The 27,024-nt window shown below is 38.1% G+C and overlaps 1 protein-coding gene across 9 annotated transcripts in view; it reads left to right on the top strand.

Annotated features, from left to right (window-relative positions):
* Positions 1-27,024, top strand: part of CTNNA3 (catenin alpha 3) — a 512,461-nt gene that overhangs the window by 368,629 nt on the left and 116,808 nt on the right. For all 9 annotated transcript variants that reach the window (XM_075758850.1, XM_075758852.1, XM_075758851.1 and 6 more), the window contains one exon: positions 13,883-14,083. In XM_075758850.1, coding sequence (XP_075614965.1) covers positions 13,883-14,083 — 201 coding nt within the window. The remainder of the gene's footprint in view (positions 1-13,882; positions 14,084-27,024) is intronic.

Raw genomic sequence — 27,024 nt, 5'->3', positions numbered from 1 at the left:
GAATTTGTTGTCCAGTGCGTCCTGTGTAGGTGATTTGGATCATAGTGAATACATTTGGGTTTTTTTCTGGAGGAAGGGGAAGCCCTTGTTCTGGTTCTTGTTGAACTGCAATGTGAACTGCAATCACACTAGAACATTTTTCATGTTCTAGAATGCAGTGCTTTTAGTTAAAAACAAACCCCCAAACCTTAACAACCAAACATGTTAGTTATGGCTGGGAGAATGTTCTTTTTACTCTTTACAAAGAAAAACTTTGTAATGCCCATTGACTAATACCATCCATTTCTTCTTTATGGATACTGGAAAGCTCTCATCCAATAGTGACTCTGGGATTAAGAGTTTTAGGGTGCTCTGTGGTGCTTGTTTGGAAAGCTGAGATCGCCCTTCTTTTAACCTTGTAATGTTGCTACATCTTCTATTATTCTAAAGCAATTGATGAATAGCACTCAAACACAATGAATCATAAGGCCAGGCCTCAGTCTGTAAGTATTTATAGCAGTAAATTTTGATCAGACTCTTGTTTCAGATTACTTTGGACAGTTGCAATCATTAAGATGGCAGTTTGAACAATTGAAGTCACTCAAAGTAAACTGCAAAATATACTGTAAATACTTGGGCAAGGAGTATGGGAATGATTCAGATTTCTGGCTTGCTTATCTCTCGATATAATTAGTTTTCCATCAGTGGTTCAAAGTTCTATTTCAGTGTATAACTATTTTTCCAGTCTATGTAGCATGTTTACAGATGAATGCATCACAAAAATTGCCAATTATAGATTCACTCTTAGCATAGCTATGGAGATAGGGGAAAAAACCAATATGCTATCCAGAGACTTAAGATTAAATTTAGTGTTTTCATGCTGGTTTTTTGGCATGTGCAATAGCAAAATACCGTGCCATGCTTTTGAAAGAGAATAAACATAAGAATCTAAGTATGTGCTTATTTATGGTGAAACAGTATTCAAACAAGAAGGTAAGTTACATAGTGGGTTTTTCAGTAGGGCTTATCTCATGTTTGTTTGCCTTGACTGTAATATGCTTCAGGATAAATATGAATTCACTAAGCTAAAAACAGTCAAGCTTCATGACTCTCACCTGGAGTATAAGAAGATGGCTTTGAATATTTCACTTTGTTCAAGACTAAAGGCTTTCTGTGTGTGTCACTGAGCATGCAAAGTTTACTTTGGATGGTGTAGCTTTCATCAGTTTGATGACCCAAGTTCTGGGGTCTGAACTTCTGAAAGTTCTGTCAAAGTCATAAGACATTGCCCTTGCTGGGCATATCCTCTGCTGTCCCCTATGCTTTCTTTTAACCTGTTTGTCTTCCATAACATTATGTAACTGTTGTTGCAACAACTTAGAGATTTATTTTATGAAGAAGTAGGGGTTTTTTTTAATTTAGTCCTGCTCCTTACTGAAATAGATGTTTTTAGATGGAAGTAAGGACAAGAACTGTTTGCAGCATGTAAGATGTTGGCATATGGATTATGCTGGCATAGTAAACCCCTTTTTTCTTTACTGCCAGGTCTTCCTTGGGAAATCCTAACATTGTTTATCTTTTAATCATCATTGAGCTAGTGTGATTCTAGAATTTTCTTAATTTGCTTCAGAAATTTCTATGCTTAATAGTAGTAACTAATTTACAGCTCAGTATTTTGTATTTTATTAGGACTGTTTTTTCACTATACACATTAATTTGAGTTTATTGACATTGCATGTGGTCTGTTTTATTGACTGATTGTTTGGTATTGTGATAGCCATCTTTAGTTCTTTGTTGTCAGCTTTGACTATCCTGAATGAGAACAGACAAAACCCTCCTTTGGTACTTCAGTACTCTCTTTTTATGTTATTCCTGAGAGTATTGAATCACAATTTCAGCGCGTATCCCTGTGGAACCACTGGCTTAAGTAATTGTGCAAACTCTCTGCTTATTTCTATCCCTTGTTTTCTGTTTGTAAGAAGTAACACCAAGAAAAATCTGTCATCCCATGGCTTCTCAGAGCTGTCCAGGAATAATATTTGCAAGACCATTTTGGAAGCATTTTGGAAATCCAGTCTATTGATACCAAATGAGTCACCCCACTGTTTGCTGGTGCCTTTAAAAATCTCCAGTTTGTGATACACAGCCACTGAATTGGACCACGTATCACACGCTGATTTTGGGAAACCATTTTGGCAAGCATTGTCCCATGAAAACCTGTTAGTTCAAATTAACATGGTCTAATTAAAGATTTTCTGTACCTATTACTAAGGTTATGGGAACGTTGTAGTGGTGAACTTCTTGTGTAGCTGTAGAGGATAAAAGCAAATCAGATGATGTGTGAAGTCGTTCATTAAATAGGCAGGATTAAGGAGCTAGGTAGTGCAGTACAGCAGTGGATTTAATGATTTGGATTATTTAAAGTTTCCATCCCCAAACTAAAATTTCATACTGAATTCCTGCTCACTTTTTTACTGAATTTCAGTAAGTTGGTGTTGAGACCAGGTTATCCACAATATTTGTGTCTCATCACAAGCTTTTGCAAACTACTAGCGTCTTCCAAAGTTTTGAAGGCCAGTGCATTTGGAATTCACTTTGTATTTGATCTGGTCAAGTTCGGATTTGCCAGCCTTTGGAGCATGGTCTAAGATGCATGAGTTTGATGCAGATTGGGATTAACTTTTTGTGTGTTTATTTCTTAACAGCTTGGTTGCTAATAGCTTTCCAGCTGCAGCTGTGGCAGTAGCTTCTAATGTCTTTGTGCAGCTTTACAAGAATTGATTTGCTTGCTTTTTGTAATGAGGCCTACTGGAAACATACACAAATGTTCTAACAAGTGATACCTAAATAAGCACAATAAGGAAGATTTTTGATCAGTGGCACTAGGAGTGTAAAGTGATGATGCTACTATGGTGCAGAATGTTAGACTTTCTAGGATATAACACAAAATCTTTATCTGTGAGAGCAAGTTTTACTGCACAGTTGTGTTGTAGTGCTGAAACTTCTGGTGTATGTATGCTTTTACTGCTGAAGGTTAGCCAGCCAGGCTAGTGTGCAGCATGCCAAATCCATGTTTTCTTTAAAAATGAAACTTAAGAAAACAGACGTACGTACATGCACAAGATGGCAAAAGTTGATTGTTAAATGTGATATGTTCCCTTAAGATCCCCTTTTGTGAACTTGATAGCCTCATTAGTGTCCTACTGCTTGTTTTCTTGATGATTAGAAGGCAGTGTGCCCTTTGGAAGCTCCAGCAGCTGGGCGGGACATGTATCTCTTTCCCACAAAGCTGGGAGTCCTTAGCACGTGGGGAGGGGGAACAGCAAAATCAAGGAAAGTGCCTAGCTGAGTTTGTGGGTCGCACAGAGTTCTGACTTATGTGTCTGAAGTTCTCTTGGCATTAAGTTTAGCAGATAACTTTAAAATTTGTTACTAGAAAAGTGGTGTGTGGTAGTGTAAAAAACCTTAAGAACAAACAAAACCCCAAACCTTACCCCCTCCAAACTCCCCAAAAAGGTGAAAACAAAACAACCTCTCCCTGCTAAAAAGCAACAGCATAAGTTGTCCATCATTTGTATGTAAATTATAAAACCAATAATTGAGTTATTTTGGATCCTGATTGTAATAAGGCAAATATAAAGAGATGTTCCCCCACAGTTGGCTGAAAATACTACATTTTCTAAGGAATCCAAATCAAATCAAAATCAAATCAACGACACAGAAAGTTGGTTTACTATTTTCTTGGCATTGTTTCTGACAGTAATTATACTGTGAGTGCAGAAGGTGTACTCTGGAGTAGTCTTACTTCCAGTATAAAACTTCTGTATACATATGTATATAGATGTGTGCATACACATGTATACTTCATTTTCTTTGTTCGATGGTATGTTTTACATACGTTACATGTGTGGCATTATGTATCTTTGAGCAAGTACCTTCAATTTCCTTATATATGTACTTAGAGAATTGCAGCTATAATATCATGGCCTTTTCCAAATGTATTAGTTTTTTGTACAAGTGTGTTTAATACCTTGTCATGAACATCACCACCTCCACCCCTGGAAAAAAATGAAGCAACCCCACACCCCAAAACCACCAAAACTAGTGTGTGGTTATATAGTGGATGAAGTGGTAAGTCAGTGTCCCTAAGAAGTATTTGTAAAGTAATTAAGAAGAGAGATGGCCAAGTCAGGATACCTATGAGGTGTGCCGTAAAACGTAAACATTCAATACTGCATAGTATAAATACCTCACTGGGATAAAAGCCTCATGTATGGAAGGTGGTGTATTAAACTTGGTTTTGCAATTCTGCTTTTTTTTTAGCTAGAGAAGAATTAATAAAACAAAAAATGAGGAGAAACAGAAGTGGGTCTCTGTGTTGCAGATTTTGTTTGGTCAGTGTAATTCATGTGGTTACCATTAGTAAACACACACCGTAGATTATTTTTTTTTAAGTTATATACTGTGCAACCAGTTCTGTTAGTCATCTTCAGTGACATGCTGATAAAAGTAGGGATGAGGAGGGCAGAATTGATAAGATAGATGAAATGTTACTGATGAAGTGACTCTCATTTAATACAGTTATCTGAAATATCAAAATCCTCTTAATTTTTTGTTTTTGCCAACTAATTGGAGAGGGTTATTATGGCTTTCACCGTGAGCTAAATTGATTTCTGTTCTACGAAGTAGACTTTGAAGTAAGCATAGTAATGGAAAGTGAATTTAATGTTTTGCCTAATGAAAACAATGGGAAAAAAACTGCAACCAATAAAGGAAAGCAAAACCAGAGCAAATGCTGCAACTCTGTTTTTCACACAGGCATGCTTAAATATGCAGCGATGGCCTTCCAGGCATGGTTGGTAAGGTAATATTGCTGAATCTGTTTGAAATTGTATGCTTAGACAGTATGACCAGGGAGGTTTAATATTAAAAGGATAATAAGCTGATGGGCCAGGAGGCCTTTTCTTGTTCCTTTAAAATTGCATTGATTTTGTTTGGAATGTCAAATCAAGTATTAAATGCTTACAACTTGGGTACTTGTTTGAATTTTCTCTCTTTTAGCAGTGGGAGACTGTTGATTACTAAAACCTTCTCTGTTTCAGTTTTTAAAATCGTAAATATTAGCCTTTTACCTCATTATCTCATTCTTCTTTATCAGTTAACTTTTGTTTCACAATTTCAAACTACATTTCCTGGTATCGTACTGTTCCAATTATTTTGTGCACTTCTATTATACTAGGTAGCCTTATGCAAATAGCCTGTACAGCTGTGTGAGCTTATAGGGCTTCCTGCATAATAAACAGAGGAAAGGTGTGCTACATTAGCTACATTGCTGTGGTGTTGACCCTTAAAATGATACTAGCTTACACTTCAGTGGAAGAACTGATGTAATGAAAAGGCAGCTTTTCTTTCTGCAAGTTTGATACTTTGAGAGGTAATTAGTTTCAACACTAAACAATGCAATTTGGAGGTGGATATAGTGCTTCCACCAGGAAAATTGACAAGTTTATCATAGTTTAGAATTTATCATTTTTGTAAGGAGGCTTTGGCGTTTCCTACCCCAAATTATCTCTTGTCAGTTGAATGTTTTTGATCTGTTAACGTTTGCCCTATCTGTGGGTTGGCTATTATGTCAAACAGAATTATTAGGTGTTCATCAGATGTTCAGTATAGTAAATATAAAGGTGTTACAAGAGAGTATTATCATAAAGTCAGTGTTTTCACCTGAACAATTATCTAAGAATGGCAGATGGCTATTATCTTTTCACAATATTTTATAGACATAAATGAAACAGCTACCATTTAACATAATATGGTCTGCTTTGTTGCACACATTGTAAAACAGGTAATGCAAAAGGCCTCCAATTATACACTACTAATCTAGCAGAAGGAAATAGATGATACATTTTCATATTTGTTAATTCCACCGTACACCCCCTTCACCCCCCACCCCACCCCCCCCCCACCTCCCAGAGGAAATTAAATCTTTCTGAAGGTGATAAATTGACCAAATCCTCCAGCTGATCCGAAGACAGACTTTGAGTATTCCCTGGTAATTGCAAATTTCTTTTGTGCTGTTTGGTCCAAACTAGGAAGATTGCCAGCTCTTCATTCTATAGCATCTGCCCTGAAATTAACTAGGATATCAGCTATGCATTGATTTTTAAGATGGATGCTCTGAACTATTTCCCTGTAATCTGGCTAGTTATTTCGCTGTTCAAAAGATAATAATTTGCAATGAGATAAGACTGGAGCTCAGTGAAAAACTGTGTGTAACTCCTGGCATAAACTAATTCCTTTAGATAATCCGTTATTCAGAAAACATTGCTTTTGCCATTTTAGACTTAAGGATTTATGATTTATCAAGGCCTTTCTGAGTTTTTTAAGAGATATTTTCATGAAGTTAGATAATATTTTAGCTAGATTTGGATTTTGAATGCAGAATTTAGAAAGCAACAATAAATTTTCCATTTCCCAGCCACAGAAGGGCAGCAAACAGATTTATTTATTCCCTGTTTAGGGCCAAATCATATTTCACCTAAGGCCATAAAACTGCAGACTTCAGTTCTTCTCTTTTGGCAGAGCAAATGGCATGGAAAATTGAATCTCTACTTCCATATCACTGAGAACACAATCCTTCCTTCCTTCCTTCCTTCCTTCCTTCCTTCCTTCCTTCCTTCCTTCCTTCCTTCCTTCCTTCCTTCCTATCTGCTTTAATTCATCTGCTGTGTAAGCAACTCTGCCTTCAGAAGGGGCAGCTGGGGTACAGAAGACCAAAGGCTCATGGAGTATTTTGTGTATGAGACAATCCTCTGCTCATATGCTGAAGGAGAATCCTCTCTTGTAGTTAAGAACTCTCCCCGAGACAGTTCTAGTAGACTGCTGATAAGCTGATGGGAATGAAGTAAATTGGACAGTGGGGTGGTAATCCCAAAGAACACAACTCTCCCCTTTTGTAGTTCATCTACTGGAAAAAAGAAGCCTCCCAGAATTTCTACCTGAGGTCTGTAAAGGTGGAAGAAAAACAAACAGAGTCCTGTATTTTTTGAGAAGAATAAATGTTTTGGTTATGCATTGCTGTGTAAATGTGAAGGGAAGTGGTTTTCCTATGTATTTTATGAACCGGATGCCACATACTAAGGAAAATTTGACATGATTTTGTAAGGCAAGTAATTCTCCATTATCCAGTAGCTAAAGGGAAGTGTGAAAACTAGTTATTACATCTAAGATAACAAACTGAGAAGAAAAATCTTAGGCTGACAGTTGGTGGCAACTGTTCTGAAGAATTTTATGACCAAATCTGTAAAAGGACTTGCTGATGTAGAGAAGGCATGTTTCAGTAATTTGTGAAGCCTGGATATGTCAGCCTTTGCTCATGTTCTTTTTGCCTGGCAGTTCTTACTGTTTCTTCCCCTCTATCACAGAATCATAAAATCATTCTGATTGGAAGGGTCCTCAAGATCTAGTTCATCCTACTGCTCGCAGCTGGACCAACACTGAATTCAGGCTAAGAACAGAGATTTCATGTCTCTGAGCAACTGTTCATTAGTCTGGTGACCCTCGTTATCCTTGCTGTGATTTCTAGACGCACCCCACACCACCACCCTCCCCTTCAGATCCTGATCTTTTTATTTTGACTGTTAGCTTTCATTCTCCAACCAGTCAATGAATCTATTAATGCAGAGTTAAGATTACCTGGCAATGTTCTTCCAGCACGCCGTGTTCACTAAAATGTCTAAAAAGTGATACAGGAGATGAGGGATGTATGCTGATTAACTCATGTCTTTTTGGATCTGTCTGGAAGCACTGATGGTGGAGGCGCTTTTTTGGAGCAGTTTAGCCAACCTAGGTGTATAATACAGGTCCACCAATGTACTACTTGCTGGGGGAGGGAAGTGGGGGGATCATTTGCCAGTCCCCACATTTGTGATCAGATGTAAGAGATGTACATGTACCATGAGAATTCTAATACAAATAACATCACATTGAACTATCAGTCAGTCTGAAGTAGTTGAGGCAAAAAAAGGTCCAGGTCTACCTAGTCTCATAGTCTAGGCTAGATGGCCTTCTAGTCTGTGTTACCAGGACTTGCCATGATCATATTAAAGTTGAAGGGGTTTATTCCATTGTACTTCGTGAAGCTGAAGTTGTTGAATTTGTTTTTTAGGAAGGTAAATTACACTCTTTGAAAAACTCTGTCAGTTATAGTTACTTTGGTGAAGAGAATGCTTTTAGGAGAGAATGGTTATTAACATAGTTACCTAGGTTCATAGAGACATGGGTAGTCTGAGTAAAATTTGCTGTGTACGTTCTGGAAGTTAGTAGCATTTGGCGAGGGGGTATACTGCAAACATGATTTGTGGTTATGGTGATTTTCAGGGATTAAACAAGAACACACTATTTCTTTTCCCTCCTCGTTATTTATTCTTTTATGTCTTCCTACCGTTTCCAATTCATTATTTTTCCTTTCTTGTCCTACAAAGTCAGCATCATGTTACAGAGTATTAATACATAAAAAATTCTTTGTTGTTCTCTACATTATCATGGATAAAGCGAGTATGAGCCATCTCCTGTAAGTTTAAGAATCAAAACTGAGCTAAGCATTCTCTGCTTTTTATAGCCAGAGGAGAGAAATGGGCACCTCTAAGGCCCAAGTCAGTTGAAGACATTTCCATTTTGTCCCTAAAACGTGTAATTTCTCTCAGTTTATGTAAGAATGGTGTGTTTAAGATGACTAGGCCCAATGAAGATGCTAGGGGCAAGTTGTATGAGCACATGTCACCCCTGCATGTTTCTGGAAGAAAGTGTTTCCTTGGTAGTGGTTGGTTTTGTAGGCCAGGAGAGAATTGGAGCATGTGCATAGAGAAGTGACCCCTAGCCAGCTGGGTTTGTGTACATTTCTGCTTTTTTTGGCTTCTCTATCTCTTGCCCATCTTGGTGTTCATGCTTCTGGTCTGCTTTTTGTCTGCCTTTCCTCTCTCCATGTCCTTATCTAGACATCAAGATGGCCTGTATACTTTTACAGTTTTCAGAGATCTCAGAGCCTGGCTCATGTAAAGCTCTAAGAAAGCAGCTCTAAACATGCTGAGAGTTAAGACTCTGCTTCCTTCATTTCTCCAGGATCTTGGAATACATTTGGATGCTGAATGGGGAAGCTGACAATCCAGGAACCTCTCTGTAGGCTGAATTTTGTGCCCAAGGAATTGAGGACAAGGCTTGAAGCACAAGCAGTTAGCATCTCAAACCAACCAAGTCTTATTGTAATCATGTTAAAATGATAGAGGGAAAGAAATAAAACTCAGGAAAGGATTAATATTGCTATAACGTTTTCACTCAAGCAGGTAGAGAAATTTTCGGTAATCTGAAACTTCATTAGCCAATTAAACTGATTGTTTCAGGCTGCCAACTCTGTAATCAATAGACACTCACTTTAAGAAGCATTCTTACTTTCAGAGATTCTTTTTTGGTGGTGATGTGGTGGGGGATTTTGGGGGGAGGTTGGTTGATTTGTTTTCTTCTTAGCGTTTTTGAGTTTAAATGCTAACGTCTTGGAATCATTTGTGCATATGTGAATTAAAATGAACCTTAAGGAGAGGCTGCCAGCTCAATCAATACTTTGTTCACCCAAAGGTAAAATCTGAAAGAAGTACACACTTCAGTTAGTATTTTCTGTGAACAAAACTGCAGTTAATGTTTCAGACTACTTCAGGTTGAAGTTTCTGAAAACATACACAAGAAATTTATTACACAATTTAAAGTGTTGCTTCTTTTTTCCTTCAAAAGTCATCTATAGTGACTTGCACAGATTGCAATAAATCTTGAAGGACTTTCAGTACCTTGCCTAGGAGGGTGCTTTTATGCCATCCCCTCTTTTCTCTGCCCAGAGTTATCATCATTTTCCATCCCTATTGATCTGTTGTCTTGTAGCTTTTGTCATGCAGCCTCCAGCTCACAGTTTGAGATAGTCACCATATTTTTGTCCTTATGTCCCATGATACCGGACACTTTTTTTACCTTTCTCCAAGTTAGCTCACTCTTTCCTGGAACTCTGGCACACTTTCTAGGCATGTCGTTCTTTCGGGAAAATTTGTCCTTGCAGCCTAATACCCATTAACATGAGGCATACCTGTTAACTCAGGAGACTTACCACGTATGAACTTTTTCAAATTTGATCTCTCTTGGCATCATAATTCCCCTTTCATGAAGAGATTGTAGTTGTGGCAGCCTTTCTCAGTGTTGTTTAAAAGTAATAATAATTTATTTTATCTAGCGCCTGAAAACAGAAGTGTTTCTCTGCATCAGTTCATTTCTGATCTCTACAGGCAATTTGTTCAAGTGTTTCACCATGCTCATAATGAAGATTTTTTGGTTTTGTTTTTCCCTGCCTTACATCAAGTCCTAAGTTTCCTGTACTTCTGTCAGCGCATTTGTCCAGCTTGTCAGGGTTGCTCTGAACAGCAGCCGTATCCTCTGGAGTACCAGCCAGCTGGTCTACCAAGTTGATGTCACCTCCAGACTTGCTGAGGGTCTGTTCTGTGTTGTTGCCCAAGGTGTTAATGAAGAAGTTAAACGGTATCAGCCTCAGCATTAGCCCTTCCTGAAGAGCATCTGTCTAACTGGTCTCCAGTTTCACTTTGAGCTGCTGACCACTCCTCTCTGAGCCTGATGGTCTGACCACTGCTTCACCCATCTTGTTGTTCACCCACCCAGATACTATCGCTCTAGTTTTTCTGTAAGGAAGCTGTGGGAGACTGTGTCTTGAAGTAAGCAATAAGCAATGCACTCCTCTCATCTGCAGAGCCAGTCCTTCATCACAGAATGCTGTCAGTTTGGCCATGCTTGATTTGCCTTTGGTAAATCAATGCTGGTTTGTTCCTAATCATCTTCCTGTCCTTCATGTGCCTGAAGTGCCTTCTGTCAGGTCTTGTTCCATAACTTTTCTGGGAACTGAGGTGAAGCCTTAGCCCATAGCTTTCTGGATCCTCCTCCTTGCCTTTTTTAAGATGGACATAATAATAGACATTTATGTGCATTTTATATTATAGCTCTGTGTGCCTAAAACTGAGTGTTTTGGAAGCACCATGCGTGCATTTGAGTAAGTATTAGACCATTGTGAACCCCGCCTCTCCATACCGCTCTTAGTGTGAGACAGAATGACAGTGTTGTCAGCTAGATTAGCAAGAAATAATAGAAATTATCATCTAGTTTCTTAGCTTTGGCAGATAAAATATATTTAGTTAATAAAATCAGAGAAGAAAGGATATTTATTTTCCTTGTTCTGAGTAATTCTTTTTCTCTGCTTCCTTATTAATTTAAAAATTCTTCTGTTGAAGTTGCCAGGGGCTTTGAGCATTAAGTGATTACCAGTGGTTTCTTTTTTGAATAGTGACTAACACTGTCTTGCTTGTAGAATGTAGATACTATTTTAAGAGCCCCAAGTTCCAAGAAAATCTATTTGATAAAATTGCTCATGGAGATTTAGCCTTGAGTATTCTCTGAACTTTGGCATGTAGGAAAAAGACGGGAATTAAACAACAACTTTTTTGTCTGAATACAGGAGGAGTGATAACAGGGAATTGTATACTGGGACTTGCATCTTCCACTTAGCACTCTTGTTTGTTTGGCGCCAGAAATTGCTAAATCCTAAGTATGGATATTACTAATACTTAGTTTGCTTTCAGATATATTTTTGAGGTTCACCAAAGTATTATGAGTCTATGGGAGCATAGTCTTTTGCCATAGAAAGTAGTGCCATTATGGGAAAACTTGGGAATCCTTTTCTGAATAGCACTAAAAGGTACCCTGTTCAGGGAGTGGGAGTGGTCTAAAAGGAAGATTTCTTTTTATACAAAGGTTTTTGCTTCCCATTTCAACATGCCAACAGGTGGTAAAAGAAGTCATTTTAGTCAGGCTAAACTGTCACTGCATACATTTCTACATCTAATTTTATGGTTTAGGGCTTGCAGGAAAGTATGTTTTATTTTCCACCTTGTCTTCAGGAGACCAAACCGAGTTTTCTAATGCTTCTTCATAATACTGTGTTTCTTAAGTTTCTAATAATTTTCTTTTTTCTGTAATGTCTCTATTTGGTCCACAATTTTCTTGAGCTGAGTGGAGAAACGTTAATAAAAAGTGCTTCAACTGAGGCCTTATCAGTGCCAAGTGGAGTGGAAGGGCATCACCTGTCTTTTTCTTCAGATGACATGCAATGGGAGAGCTATTGATTTTGTCCCAGAAACAGTCTGAGTCATGGCTTTGTCAAAGACAGCTTTATTATCCAGTAGTTAGCTCAGCTGAGATATGATTTTTGGCCAGTACAACTAACACCAGGATCCCAAAGGAAAATCAAAAGGTACAGTGCTCTACTCATGATAATTGCTGTGGTGACTGTGGCAATCTGACAATTTCTTTAAACATCTATCAATCTGCTGTTACAATTAACTCCTATACTAGACACTCTGACTCATGACAAAGAGATGGTACATCATTCTAATCTTCCTTTTCTCCTTTAGGAAGTAGAAATACTTGGATGAAAATCAAAATGCATTTTGAATAAGAGGAGGAAGCATCTGTGAGAAAGATGCAGGTTAAAACAATCTCAGCTGGACTGTGATCAGTGCTGGTTTCTTTCCTTTATCCATTAGATGTGCTAAGGCAAATGTAAAACCTTGTTTGTGCCTTGGGAAAATTAAGCAATGTTTTATTGATTGTGAAGTACCTCATCTGGGATGAGCTTTAGAATGTTGTGACTGACTGTGTGTTGTCTATGGATATTCAGAAAGGCTATCGCTGTATAGTACCATTGTGTGGGGACAAGGTCGTTTATGCTCATTGAGTGCACCTATTGTCTGTGCATTCTGTCATGCTGACAAGAGCTTGTGAGTTTTTGATGTAAGTATGGCATTTGTCAAGTTCTCAAGTGACCCCTTACATGTGACAGTGTATGAATGTAGCAAGAAAAAGATGATGTAGATCTTTTCTAGTACAAGGTGGATGGACAATATCCAGTTAATAAAATCTGTGTCCATCTTTGTCTTCTTTGAAAAACATTATCTGGAAGGACATGTCACATTCTAATTTATATTCCCTGATATTATTACAGGCTTTGATAGTTACATTCTAAAATGACTTAAAAGTAGTCTTACCAATTTGGGAAGAAGCAGTTAATTGGGATCTCTGGCAACAACATACAGGTCTGATTGCATTTCCATTGAGTGTCTAGCCTCAAGTTTGCTTTTTTTTTCTCCATGAAAGTGTTGTTTTTAACATCTCTTAGAAGGGTTTGGAAACTGAATGCTTTCCCTGATGAGTTCAATTCATACAGTATTTCCATTAGGCCACATGCACATTTTTTTTTTTTTTTAAATTTACTTGAGATTCACATCATCCAAGATAACCGGTTAACTATGTTTTTCCATTATAGAGATTTCACTTGGTAGAGATGAGACGAGCCTTATCTTTCTATTTACATAGGACTAAGCTCTTTAGTTGTTTGTTGACAAGAGATTCGTCTCATGGAACCTTTTGTTAGTGGCTTAAGAAGGTTTCAACAGTAAGTAACAGGTTTAATCCTTTTAAATTTTTCTTCATTCTGGAAATATTCACCGAATATGTAAGATTTTGTGGCTTTCATATTTTTCTAGCACTTTCTAACTCAATATTTTATTATTACTGTTCGTTATAGGAGAGTATTATTGTCCTTTTCAATTCAAGGAATCATTAAATTGTTTTAAGGATTTCAAGGACCGTTCAGTTTAGATTTCATATTGTAGGTTTTTTATCCAAGCCTGTGTTGGCCAATGCATTTCAACAGGGTAGAAAAAAATGCAATCAGCTCTGTGTGTAAAATGGGTCTGATTGTGTAAGAGGTACCATCTTAAAAGAAATGTTGTTTTATTTGCAGAAAGCCATATTCTTGAGGATGTAAACAAGTGTATCATTGCACTGAGAGAGCAAAATGTGGACAACTTAGATCGTGCAGCAGGTGCAATCCGAGGGCGTGCGTCAAGAGTAGCTCATATTGTTTCGGGTGAGATGGACAATTATGAACCAGGGGCTTACACTGAAGGAGTGATGACAAATGTTCAGTATTTGACCAAGAACGGTAAGTCTGATTGCTAAGCTAAGTTTTCAGTTTCTTTAGTGGTATAAACTTTCCTTTATGTCCCACATTTAAAGTGAATCCTGTGATTCTCTGATCTAATACACTAAGCACTAATGATTCACTATAATCTCCTTTCAGCATGCTATTCAATTATGATGATAGCATACAGTAATTTTCAAAATTGTATTTGAATTACATCATTTATGTAAGGTTTCTTAAGTTATGGAAGACTTTTATTGGAATTCTTAAATAAATGCAAGTAACAACGTTTGGAGACTTGTAACTGATGAGGCAGCAGGTTTGCACTTTGTTTTACTGGCTTCATCACATCTGTTCTAAGCATATGAAAGGCAAACTTGGAGAAGGAGAAGCAGGTTCATGATTTGTTTGTACTTACCACTTAAAGATCTTTTAAGCAGTGGTTAAATATCCCCAATTATCTTCAATTTTGCTAAGCAAATTTGGAACTTCCTAAAATGGTTAGTAGTGTTCATTTCCTTTTTCATTATATTCAAAAAGAAGGTATCCTGTATTGCAATATCCCTGCAGTGGCAGCAGGGGTGTAACTGCACTATTCTATAAATGGTTTCTGATGTTTACAACAGTTGTTCATATAAATGAATCTCTCACCTTTCATATTTTATACTTGAAAAAGAAAATTATCTGTGGAGCTTCCAGGACTTCCATGTTTTCAGTGGTTGCAAGTCTAGTAGTTGAGCAGTTAAAAAATTGCCATTAAGAAGTCTTAGGACAAGTCTGTACATCTCTGGAATATAGGATTTAGCTTCATGAACTCAGAAGCCTAAATCCTAGCTCTGAGAGTATACACTTTTCTAGAATCTTACATTTGACTGACATTTACTTTATTTACTGCAAGAAAAGACAGGAATTTGATTTGAGCTCTTTCTTAATCAGTTCAAATACATCTAGGACAGAACTGTCTTCATGTGAAACAAGAGTGAACTGACATCGCAATGAAGTGGCAAAAGGGACAGAATAGTGAGAAGAGTTTGAAATAGACTTGCTGGTTTTTATCATCTTTTCTGACACTTTGATGAGAAAATCTGAGAACTTGGAATATGACATTCTTTTTTTCATAACTTCTGAAAGTACTATGACAAATACCAGGGGAAGCAGCAATTATAGGAAAGCATAGTTTTGATTCCCATGTAAAAGCTGAGCCCTTCTTTCTTGAAACTGGTAGTGTTTAAACACATTATGAGTTGACACTGATTTCTGTTCTGTTGCCTTGCTTTGACAGTAATATATAATGTACGTAAATCCTTCCATCTACAAAAGACAGGAAGACATAAAACTGGTTTTGGTTGGAATGTTTGCCTGTCCAAAGGGACATCAAGATGGTGTCATCTTAAATGTCTGTGCAGTACTTCAAACCTAGGAATCCACTGTCTTTACATTATTCAATAGGAGTGGAAAACAGAAACATGTACTTTTCATTCTTACCTGTATTTATATGATCTGCAATGAAAAAAACATCAAATCATGCAAGGTTTTTTGATTGCTTGGTGATTTTCTTTTGTTTTGTTTAACTGTTTCAGCTTTCAGGGAAAATGTAGGTAGACTGCACTCTCAGAGGTAACCCAAAACATTCTATCACTGCTGGGTCTTTCAGGAGCCAGCTGATTGCAAGGTGCACCTCAGTAGGAGAGAACTGTGTATTTATTCTGCCATTAGCTCTTAAGTTAGCTTTCATGAGTAACCTAGGGCAGTGAAGTGCATCCTTTATGCCCAGTGAAAAGGTAATGTGTTACTGAAGAGAAGTTATTGCAGGCACAGTATAGAGTTAGTGAAAATAGAGTTATAGAATAATAGTGTACACAGAAATTGCAGAGAAATGAAAATGAAAGAGAGAATGGGAGCCAGAAATGGGAACAATGCACATTGGAGATAACAGGACAGAGAAATTGTGCGTTAAATGGAACAGATCCGTTTACTGTTTGTTAAAACAAAGACTGAGGTTAAATTGCGACATGTACCTTGAGGTAATTTACAAGGAAAAAAAAAAGGTTAAATTTTCTACATTACTGTATATTTAAGGAAAGAGCATAAGATCGTTGAATCTGTCTTTTCAGCTGGAAGACATCAGACATATTTGAGATGGTAAAGTGAGCTATTCAATAACATCATAATACTGTCATACAATGAGTGTTAAAAACTGGTACTTAGTTTCTTAGCACAAGTTGTTGACAGCCAAATGGATCTCTACAGCACCATACAATGGAGTATCTGCTTTCTCAGGCTTATGTTATGATCCTCCTCCATTTTGCCCCTTCCCCAACAAGAAGAGAAAAACCCAAGCAAACTAACACCAAGGCCATGTAAGAGCACCACTTATTTTGTGGAGTCAAGCTCTTAGAAGTTAGGTAATACCAGAACTCAAGTTGTGTGTAGCCTTGGTTTGCACTCTCTGTGGGCATGCATTATGATTTATGTCATCATACGCAGTTATGTTACAAAACAGCTGCTTAATTCAGGTCACTGGATGGACCTGCTCTAGACATATGCCATGGTCACATATTGAAGGAAGCCAATGTCCATAGGGTTGATTTGGAAAGTAATGAAGCAGAAGACTGCAGGAAGAGAATGTATGATCTGATAGTGAGGATAGTTATGGTTGGACTGAATGATCTTAATAATCTTTTCCAACCTAAATGATTCTATGATTTTATAGTTCATTTGGACTGCCACTGTCTGTACAGAGTTCCTGTGTGGTACAATATAAGTTCATGAGGCTACAGCTAATTGTGGGGTGCAGGAATGCTTCCCAGCTCTGGATCTGAGTGAGCACCACACTGACATGATTGGAAGTCAGCATTGAGAATCGTGTCCTGGATATGAGTGCTTCAGGGTCTATATGAAATCTTTATAGACCACTGGAGAAAAGAGTGTTCAATCATGTGGTCTGTATGCTCTGTGCAGGCAATTGTGTAAACCAACATTTCCTACCTTGATTTTACAAGTTCAAAAGTGGTTGAGCTTCAGACTGTATTTTGGTATGGATAAGACTGTGAAAATGTTAGTACTTGTGGTGGGTTGACCCTGGCTGGGGGCCAAGTGCCCACCAGAGCTGCTCCATCACTCCGCTCATTCACCAGACAGGGGAGAAGAAATATAACAAAAAGCGTACGGGTCGAGATAAGGACAGGGAGAGATCACTCACTAACTATCATCACGAGCAAAACAGACTGAACTGAGAGAGGAAATTCATCTAATTTGTTACTAGGCAAAACAGAGTAGAGGAATGAGAAATAAAATCAACTCTTAAAACACCTCCCCCCACCCCTCCCATCTTCCCGGGCTCAACTTCACTCCCGGCTTCAACCTCCGCCCCCCTCCAGCGGCACAGGGGGACGGGGAATGGGGGTTACGGTCAGTTGATCACACGTTGTTTCTGCCGCTTCTTCCTCCTCATGGGGAGGACTCCTCTCATCGTTCCCCTGCTCCAGCATGGAGTCCCTCTCACAGGAGACACTCCTTCACAAACTTCTCCAACATGAGTCTCTCCCATGGGTTCGTCCTTCACAAACTGCTCCAGCATGGTCTCTTCCATGGGGTGCAGACTGCTGCAGCGTGGGGTCCCCCACGGGGTCACAAGTCCTGCCAGCAAACCTGCTCTGGCGTGGGCTCCTCTCTCCACGGGGCCACAGGTCCTGCCAGGAGCTTGCTCCAGCATGGGCTTCCCATGGGCCACAGCCTCCTTCAGGTGCCTCCACCTGCGCTGGCGTGGGGTCCTCCACAGGCTGCAGGTGGAATCTCTACACCCCCTCATCCTTCCTCCATGGGCTGCAGGGGGACAGCCTGCTTCACCATGGTCTTCACCACGGGCTGCAGGGGGATCCCTGCTCCGGAGCCTGGAGCACCTCCTCCCCCTCCTTCTGCACTGACCTTGGTGCCTGCAGAGTTTCTGACATCTTCTCACTCCTCTCTCTGGCTGCAAAAGCTCTAAGTGTTTTTTTCCTTCTTAAATATGTTATGACAGAGGCGCTGATTGGCTTGGCCTTGGCCAGCGGCGTGTCCGTCTTGGAGCTGGTTGGCATTGGCTCTATCAGACACAGGGGAAGCTTCTAGCAGCTTCTCACAGAAGCCACCTCTGTAGACACACACCCCCTCCCCCTCCCCCCCCCCGCTACCAAAACCTTGCCATGCAAACCCAACACAGTACTGGTGCCTCTCTGTCATTCCTAATGTCTGGCACTGTTGATTAGACATTCCTGATGTGTGGTACTGTTGATTAGATTGAAAAATGCAGATTCTTACAGTTTGATAGGGTTTGTGAACTGTTGCATGAAAGCAAAATAAAATCTTCAGAGACGTTGTTTATAAAAACCTAAGGTATTTCCACTTCAGAACTGTAAGAGTAACCTTGTACTATGTTTTCAAATATCAGTCTACTCTGTTATTTTAGGGCCTGCCAGAATCTGCAGCAGCTGAATTTAAGTAAACAATTTATATTATGGCATATACCTGTTGATGTAGTAAAAAGCCTGTATTTATTGTAAATTTTGTCTGCAATTTTGCTTTCATGTCAAAGTATAATGATATACTATATACATATATATGTATATGTATACACATATATAAATCCTCTAGTTATTTAGATCTAAGGATCTTGTGTAAAAAAAAAAATATAGAAAAGGCTGGAGACCAAGTATTTTAACTGTCTTAAGGAACTAGCGGAGGCATCTTTCTCTGAATCACTGGAGTTTTCAGTCCATGTTTTTTTTTATTCCAATAGTGCTGATGGAATTAGAGCAAACCATTGTCCACAGTTTCTTACAACCAGAATTATGAAATACCTTGTAATTCACATGGGGACAGGGATTAACTTTAGGAATAGTAATGAAGTTGTATTTGGAAGGAAAACCAAATTTAACTGTACTCAAAATAAAGGTCAGCTGTAGGCATTGTTCTGAGACAGATACTGGTATGACACACAATACTGTTTTCATTGCCCTTGAAGTATGGGTTAAGACAGAATTTAATCTTGGAGACAGAATGGCGATATCAAATATAAAGTTGAACGTGGGTTTGAAAATTTCTTCCTGCATCAGAAAAAGTTTATAAACCTGTGTCTGTAACTGTGAATTCCAAATACTTTCTCAATATGAGGGACGTAAGTCAGATTTTTTACAAATACCCATATGCCTAAATTGTGTAAGTCTCGTTGAAAGTCATTAAAACTGTTATTGATGTGGTATTTGTACTCATAGACTATGAAGTGTAGTAATTGAATTGACTGAAATCTAAGAGTTTAAGAGATTACCACTCTTCTGGTGTGATACCAGCAATGTTACTTGTAATTGGGGATTGAAGGACAAAATACGTAAGAGTTGTTTTTTATTAAGTGAGTAATCATCTGGGTGAGTACATGTTTTTAGACATTTCAGTGAGGGAAAAACCTCATATCCAAACAGTCCCCGTGACTTAAGAGGCTCAGGGAGCTTCATTTTGGGCATTACATAATCATAATTCTTTGATATAGTAAGGAGATACCAAGGACAATTTGTGGCCCTGTTATCTCCTTGATTGCTTTGTAGGCCTATTGCTTCTAGTTAAAGATTTTCCTCACATTTCTAGCATTTATGCACAGCCACTTTTGTACATTTTGTTCTTGTGTCAATGTGCACAACTCTTTTTGCCTCCACCTGGATTAAAACCACTTGGCCCCAGTCAGCCAAACACATTAAACTTTTAGACCTGTTCTAGAGAGGTTGGATTTGTAAGTCGTTCTGTTCTATACTGGCAGCATGTTTTAACATCATACTGTTTGCCAGTGTCACTGATGAGTTTGTTTATTTCTTGGTCTCAGGAGTGTTACTTTGGCCACCTTCCAGAGTCTCCTCTCACTTTATAGCTTTTTTCAGTGTGATCAGTTGTATAGCCTCCATACTAATAGTGATCTACTCCACCTGAAACAGAGCTTTCCTGTACTGTACTTTATTAAATGATTCTGCAGGGTGGATTAAATCTACTGCATTGCTTTTCTCTGGGAAAAAAGTAATTTATCTTAACAATAAAAGATAGTAGTGTTATCTGCTCTGAGCTTCCTTCCATCTTCTGCTTTTTATTTAGCTTTTCCATTTCTTGCATGCTTATGCGCACAAGCTAATGACTTTGTATTTTCCTAGCTGCTTCACTTGCCTTTTTCAAATACAGTGTGCAGGTTTTTTGCAACAGCTTATGCGAGATGACTGACAGTTTCCTTTGTCCATTGTCTGAGTCTTTACCAGTAAGGCTTGTCTGTTTTATCCAGTTCAAGAATGTTACGCTCTCTGTCACCCAAAGACACCTGCCAGGGAGGAAACATAAGAAGGCTTTGTGGTCTGTCTTCTCCTGCCCACTCTGACATTTGGTACTTATTTTATCCTCTTTTGGTATGCCATCTAAGCCAAAATGGGGTGAGAGAAACACCTCCAGAGACTTCATTGGCTTTTCCTAAGAGCATCTTCAGATTAGATAGGATGAATCAGCTGTTCAAGCTCCCTACCTCTTCTTGTAGTATAAAAGATACCAGTATGACCAACTTTATTCTAAATGTTTTATTTGGGTTTAGCTAAAATGAGGCAGATGATTCTCACTCATTCTGTGCTGCATGCAAAATCAAAAGTTTTCATTAATTTAAAAGACAAGTATTTTTAATAACTATTTTCCACTGCTCATTCATCACCCTCAGAATGAGGTTTAAAGATAATATTTGCGATTTGAGTCTTCTTAGTGTCGGGAGATTTTTACCTTTGCTTGTGAAGCCCAAAGACTGCTAAAGAAGTCTGAGTCTTTTCACTGCAAAATATTTTAAAAAAATTCCCAAAACATTTGATAGAAAAACTGGAGTGAGGTTTGAGTGTGCAAGCTTATGGAATTGGTGAACTTGTGAAATTGGTGTACAACTCAGACAAGGAACAGCTTGTAAGAAACTATTCAACAGAGAATTATTTTAAGAGCTGTGAGGGGAAGAAGCATTAACTAAGAAAAATGGTGAGGATGTTTGCATGACTTAGCCTAAAATATTTTTGTTTATAAATAGGTGATGATCGTAAGACTTAAGCAATAACCCTTCATTCTTGTGACTTGCTCTATTACAGCATCAATAACCTCCATTTGCTTAAGTCTGCAGTTAGCTTTTTTTTCTGTGAGGCTCTGTTCTAATCCTTCTGTGAAACTATGTTAAAAATGTTGGCTTTAAAAACTGAGATGTGCTTCAAATGTAAAGAGTGTTGCTGAAAAATAGGAGGAAATGTCGTTAAATTTTTTTATGTTCCAGATAAACGAAAAAATGACCCTGAGCATGCTGTTTGTTTTACCAATCTTTTTTTTCATGTCCTGTAGCTCAAAAAAATAGCTTTTCTTCACTGTTAGTAATGTCCATGTTGATTATAAACACTGTGCGGGAGTTAAGATGTCTTTAACTTCACATTTGCTTGCTTTAAAATGCTGTTGCTTTTAATGATCATCTGAGGTACTGAGAAGAAATTCAGTGCACTGTTCCAACAGGCTTTGTTCAGTAGGAGCTTCAGAGTGCCCAGTGCAGACTCACTGTCTAGGGTACTAGTCCTTAAACCCAGAGTCTCCAAAAACTTTCCTCCTTCTCAAGGTAAAAGTTAGTAAGAGTAGCATTTAAAACACAGCATTAATGTAAAATAAATTTATGTTTATGAATAAGCTAATTATTTTTACAATTTCCAATTTACTTTTGATTTATTTTGGTTTTGGTTGTTAGATCATTTTCCTGAATTAGGATAGTAAATACATTCCTGTTACCAGCACGGATTTGACATACGTGGTCTTGCTCCAGCTAGTTATATAGGGAGAGGGAAGGGAGTCAACGGAAAAGTCTCAGTTTAAGTGTCGTTTGTGGAATAAATTGGAAAAGGGAGGATTTCTTGTGAATTCTGAGTCTTGCACCCATGATAATGAATTTGTCATGTACCCTGGTGAAGCCAGGTTTACTTGCAGTCTGATTCTGGAGCAGAGGACACTTGTGTAAGCCGTCCTTAAAGTAGGAACACCACTGTTGTCTTTGTTTCTTTAATTTCCACAAGCCCTTAGTAAAATTAGTTTTTTATTCCTGTAGGTGAAGTGAGGATGATAGTATTCTAATGTGCAGTAAGTGTTGGGTTTTGGTGGTTTTTTTTTTTCTCCAGTCAGTATAATAAATCTGTATCTATGTGTGTTCCAGGAGACAATTTTTGTTGGGTGGATTTGTTTTGTTCTTTCCTTGGTGTTTTGGGGTTTTTTTTTCCCCCTCAGTAGAATTGCCATTCTGTGTTCATCATATGTGACACTTTGTGATAAATCTTCACTGCTTCTCCTCACTTGAGGCTACTTTAAGAAATGACTCATGACTTTCCAATGTGTATATAACCTTTATCTATCCCTTTTAATATATTTTTCTCTTCTAGATCTTAAGAATCACTGTCCTGGTTTTGTTCAGTAGAGCCGATTCATAATGACAGCCCTTCCTTAAGCTGATAACAAGATCAGGGAACTACTACTGCTCTTTGTACTAGGTATTTTTAACTGGAGCAGACTCTCTAGCTTGGACAGTTTTTATCTGTGTGCCCACATCAAAACCATTACTTTTGTTTCAGCTGTGACTTTCTTGCACAGGATCATAAGTGCCTTAACCTCTGTAATGTTAAGGACCTTTCATTTGTAATTCTGTAGTCTGTCTTTTGCTTCCAGCTCTGTAACCTTTTGGGTTATTTTGAATGTATTTTCCAGAGCCTCTGTGGCAGTCTTTTTTCCATTACTGTTGTCATAATAGTTTTCTCATGGTCTTGCACCTTGTCGTGGGTTTGCCCAGCTGGCAGCTCAGCACCACGCAGCCACTTGCTTGCTTTGTACCCAACCACTCCGTATGTAAGAACACCTTCAGAGATTCTATCTTAATAGTGTTAAAGCAATGTTAGTTTTATTCGGTTTCTAACCATTGTTCATGAGTTGATAACTGACGTTCTTGAATATTAAAGTCTGCTATTCTGAGTCTCAGAGAAAAGTTAATTAGTTTTGCATTGCAGGTTAGGAGGACGTATTCTTGTAGTCAGCCTTTGTAAACTCTAAGCCACAAGTAAAGAACAAAAAGATCTGGAACTTTTTCAGCCTTTCCATACTCTCTACATAGAATTGAAAGTAGCAGGAAATCTAATTGACAATCACTTTCTTGTCTGTCAGCAGTCTTTTGCAGTTGGAGTTCACCCTGACTGTATGTGCAGAACTATAATTAATTATTCTTTCTGTTTCTCTGAGTTCTTGTACGGAACTTACCTGAAGAACTTCTTTCTGCTGCTAATACTAGAATCAGCACTAATATCTGTAAATGTTGCTAATGTAATTAGTCACTAGTTGATATAGAGGTTTCAGGTAAATACTGAAGAATGTTCTTCTTAATGTTATTGGTAGCTGATTGGTTAAGGCAAGGTTTCTGTTATGGGGCAAAATACGTAATGCAAGATGCAATCATTGTCAGTAGTGCAAACAGCCCATTCAGATCCTTGCTTTGAATGTTTTTTTACCTCTGGGATAAGAATCAAGGGAAGGACCAAGTTGAATAGTACAACGGGAATTAGTTCAATATTCTACCCTTTTTTTCTCTCCCCCCCCCCCCCCCCCTTTATTTTGTGTGGTATCTCATCCTGCTGTGTTTGAAAGAGAACTGGTACATGAGAGCATCATATTCTCTGTCGCTTTTTCATTTAGTATAAAAATAAGAAAGATACAAGCAGTTTTGTTAGGTTGTGTGAATAGTTTCATTCTTCATATCAATACTGTTTGATTTGGGGGCCGTTGTGTATCTGATCATGTGCTCACTCTGTTGTGTCTATGCTTGATCTTTTGGGCTTTCGGTTATCTTCAATTTCCACTTGAAATAAATTTCAGAATGACTTTCCCATTTGGTTTTAGGTTTTAGATATATTAAAAATGTTCTAAAATACCTGTACTCCTTGTGGTAGATACAGTTAAATTAGTATTGATAACTTAAAAAGATATACAGGTTCTATCCAAATGTATGTGACAGCTTTTGAAATGTTGCCCAGAGAGATTTTGGTTAAAGCCCAATTAGACAAAGTCTGGCCCAACTTGTACCTCTTTGAGCAGGAGGTGAACTAGATGACTTCTCAAGTTCTTGGGTTGGTTTATTTTTCCCTGGAGCACTGTCTAGGTAAGAATTTTTGCAGAGCACCTGGAGATGCCCCTCCTTTGATGCATACTTTGATGCTTATTATGCTTTTGCAGTCATCTACTTAGAGGAAATTAACTTTTTGCCTCCTGATGCTTGTTTCAGTGGCCTGAAACTGCTGCCTCTTTGACTGGTTTTATTCATTTCATGTTGCTGAGTGGTTTAAGACAGATTTAGGGAACCTGATCCTTCTCAAACCCATAGCAAGCAGGAGTCAGAAGTAGTGGGTTTCTTAATTTCCTCATCTAGACCTAAGGTTTGTTTGTGAAAGAAGATGCTCAAGCACAGCAGCATTGTTTTCTACAAGAGAAGGGTGTTCTGTGTTTTCTTCTAACTCTCTAATTGTCATTATTTTCTTTAGAGGAGTGTGGGCAAGATGGTTGAGTGTCCCAAGACTGAAAACTTCAGTCTTCATGGAAGCCGTGTGTCTAGAGGGCTACTCTGCTGCTTGCAGCAAGAGAAGGATAGGATAATTTCTGTTTTAGATTATACCCAGAATTCTAGCAATTTCCATCCTGCATTCCTTTGTTATAAAGTCTTCTTCCTCAGCCTTCCTTTTTTAGCTCAGTCAGTTGGTGAGCTCAGGCTTCAACACTTCTGGCAGGAAGTCTTTAAAGGCTGTAATATAAACACAGAGATCTATGAGTCTGGAGACTGGATTGCTAATTTGGTTTTACAGTTGTATTTACGACATAGCTGGATGCTTGATTGTGATAAATGTGCTTAGTGTGTTTGTATGTGCAAACAATTTGATTTGCTTATAGATCTAATTGCAGGTCCCTGATCTGAAAATTACTCTCTACTACAAATAGGACCACCCAGATAAAACATTTTGGGTAAGGCTTACTCATGTTCTTATAGTTGATCTTAACAGGTAGCACCCTTACTTATTAAAATGCAATGTTCAAAGTAAGTTTGGGAATGATGTATACTTTCAGAGTATTTAGGAATGTAATAGGAGAAGCCCAAAGCTGTTCAAATTGAGGACCCTCCTATAGATTGTGTCAATATGGTAGCAGCTACTCCAGGCTCTGTCTCAAGCTGGCAACTATATTTCCAGCGCATCTTTGTCTTCCCGCATGGCCATGAATGTGGTTTGGCCTCAAAGCTCTGTAGTAAGCACGGCTACTGGAAGAATGTTGCTAGGACAGTATTTGCCGCTTGAACAGTCATGTCTTACCTTGCTGGAGTAGAAATGGTTGTCCAGAAGGCAGTATTGTGAAGGCTGACTGTGAGTCATAGTTGCAATATGGTGATATAAGGTATTCTAGAAGAAATTTCCATTTTTTAAAGGAAAAGGCAATTACAAAATAATTCAGAAAGGCAGAAAGCCTATGAATAACACAACAAAAGGGCCACACATGGTAATAAAATTTAGTTTTAAGTCTAGAGAGAACCACTTAAGTTTTTATTACCTTTGCCACAAACAAGCTAGCCAGTAGTATTTCACTTTGTGCAACTAGCAGGCTTCACATGTTTACATACTATAATTGAACATACTTAAATATACCAACATTCCTTTTTCACTTTTCATTGAAAACAATTTCAGTAATACCATGTTCTAGTAATGAAAGTTTCTGTGTGGTCACTTATAGCATGGGCTTTAGCATTTAGGACTTAATTTCAGATCCACTGAAACCACTGGATTGATTGCCATTACCTCCACTGATTATGTCTCAAAACCCATATGTCCCAGTTCTTACCTGCTGAGTTTTACCATAGTTCACTATTGTGTTGAACAATAAAGAAGAGGTAGGGTACCAGTGCACAGTACACTAAGGTGTTACAGCAAAGACAAGAAGTAGATGCACTAAGTTTATCTTTGCAACTAAGTGTATTTTATGAATCAACTTGAGGCTAGCTATTAATATTAAATTTAGAGTCAGTATTTTTCTGACACCCTTCAGAAAAATATCTTTTCTGCAGAAAACATATTTATTGGTATTTCACTGTAATTAAGAACCTGAGGATTTTGGCTACCAAGCTGTATCTTTCTTGTACTTGCTTTTTCAATGTCAGCAATCTTCCATGAGATACCATTCTTCTTGATTATTTTAGTTATTCCAAGTTACTATTGTAGTAGACATAGTGCTAGAAAGTAGTGTGACCCTTTTAAGAAACACGTTTTGCCAAAGGGAGTTTTGCCTTTTTGTTTTTGTCATTTGCTAACATATATGTCAAAAACAAACTATCTGATTCTGCCTAAAAAAAGTGTTCATTTCTGATGCCCATGTGCCTTTCTAAATTTAATCTTCTGGCAAGAGATAGATAGAAAGACTGTAGTTACTGCTCACGTTCTGCGTGGTCTGGCCCTTTTTTCAGTAACTGAGAGTGCTGGATGTAGTCTGATCCTCTGTTAGAGGTGTATATTTGGCTCAAGAGCCTATTATGTTTGGTACTCAAGACAGTACACACCCACTGCTTAATGCTTCTGTATAGACAAATTAATTCTTGCCATTTTTCATAAAACACAGTCTCTACTTGAAACATTGTTTATGAAACACTGGTATTTTACTATTTTTTCTATTGCAAAAGAGGCATTCTGTGCAGTGTCTCAAAATGAGTCGTCAAATATAGAAATAAAAATAGCTTTTTTGGTACAGGGTCTTGCTTTTACATTCCTGTATTTCATATTTTATGAATTGCATGAAGCGTAGTGTGGCATGCAAAGGAAAAACAAAAACATGTTTAACTTTTGTCCTTTAGATGTAAAATAAGAACAAAAAAAAAAATAATCCCAAAC

Source organism: Balearica regulorum, chromosome 7 (genome assembly GCF_011004875.1).
Source record: "Balearica regulorum gibbericeps isolate bBalReg1 chromosome 7, bBalReg1.pri, whole genome shotgun sequence".
Taxonomy (NCBI): Eukaryota; Metazoa; Chordata; class Aves; order Gruiformes; family Gruidae; genus Balearica; species Balearica regulorum.
This window is presented reverse-complemented; position numbering and strand designations above follow the sequence as displayed.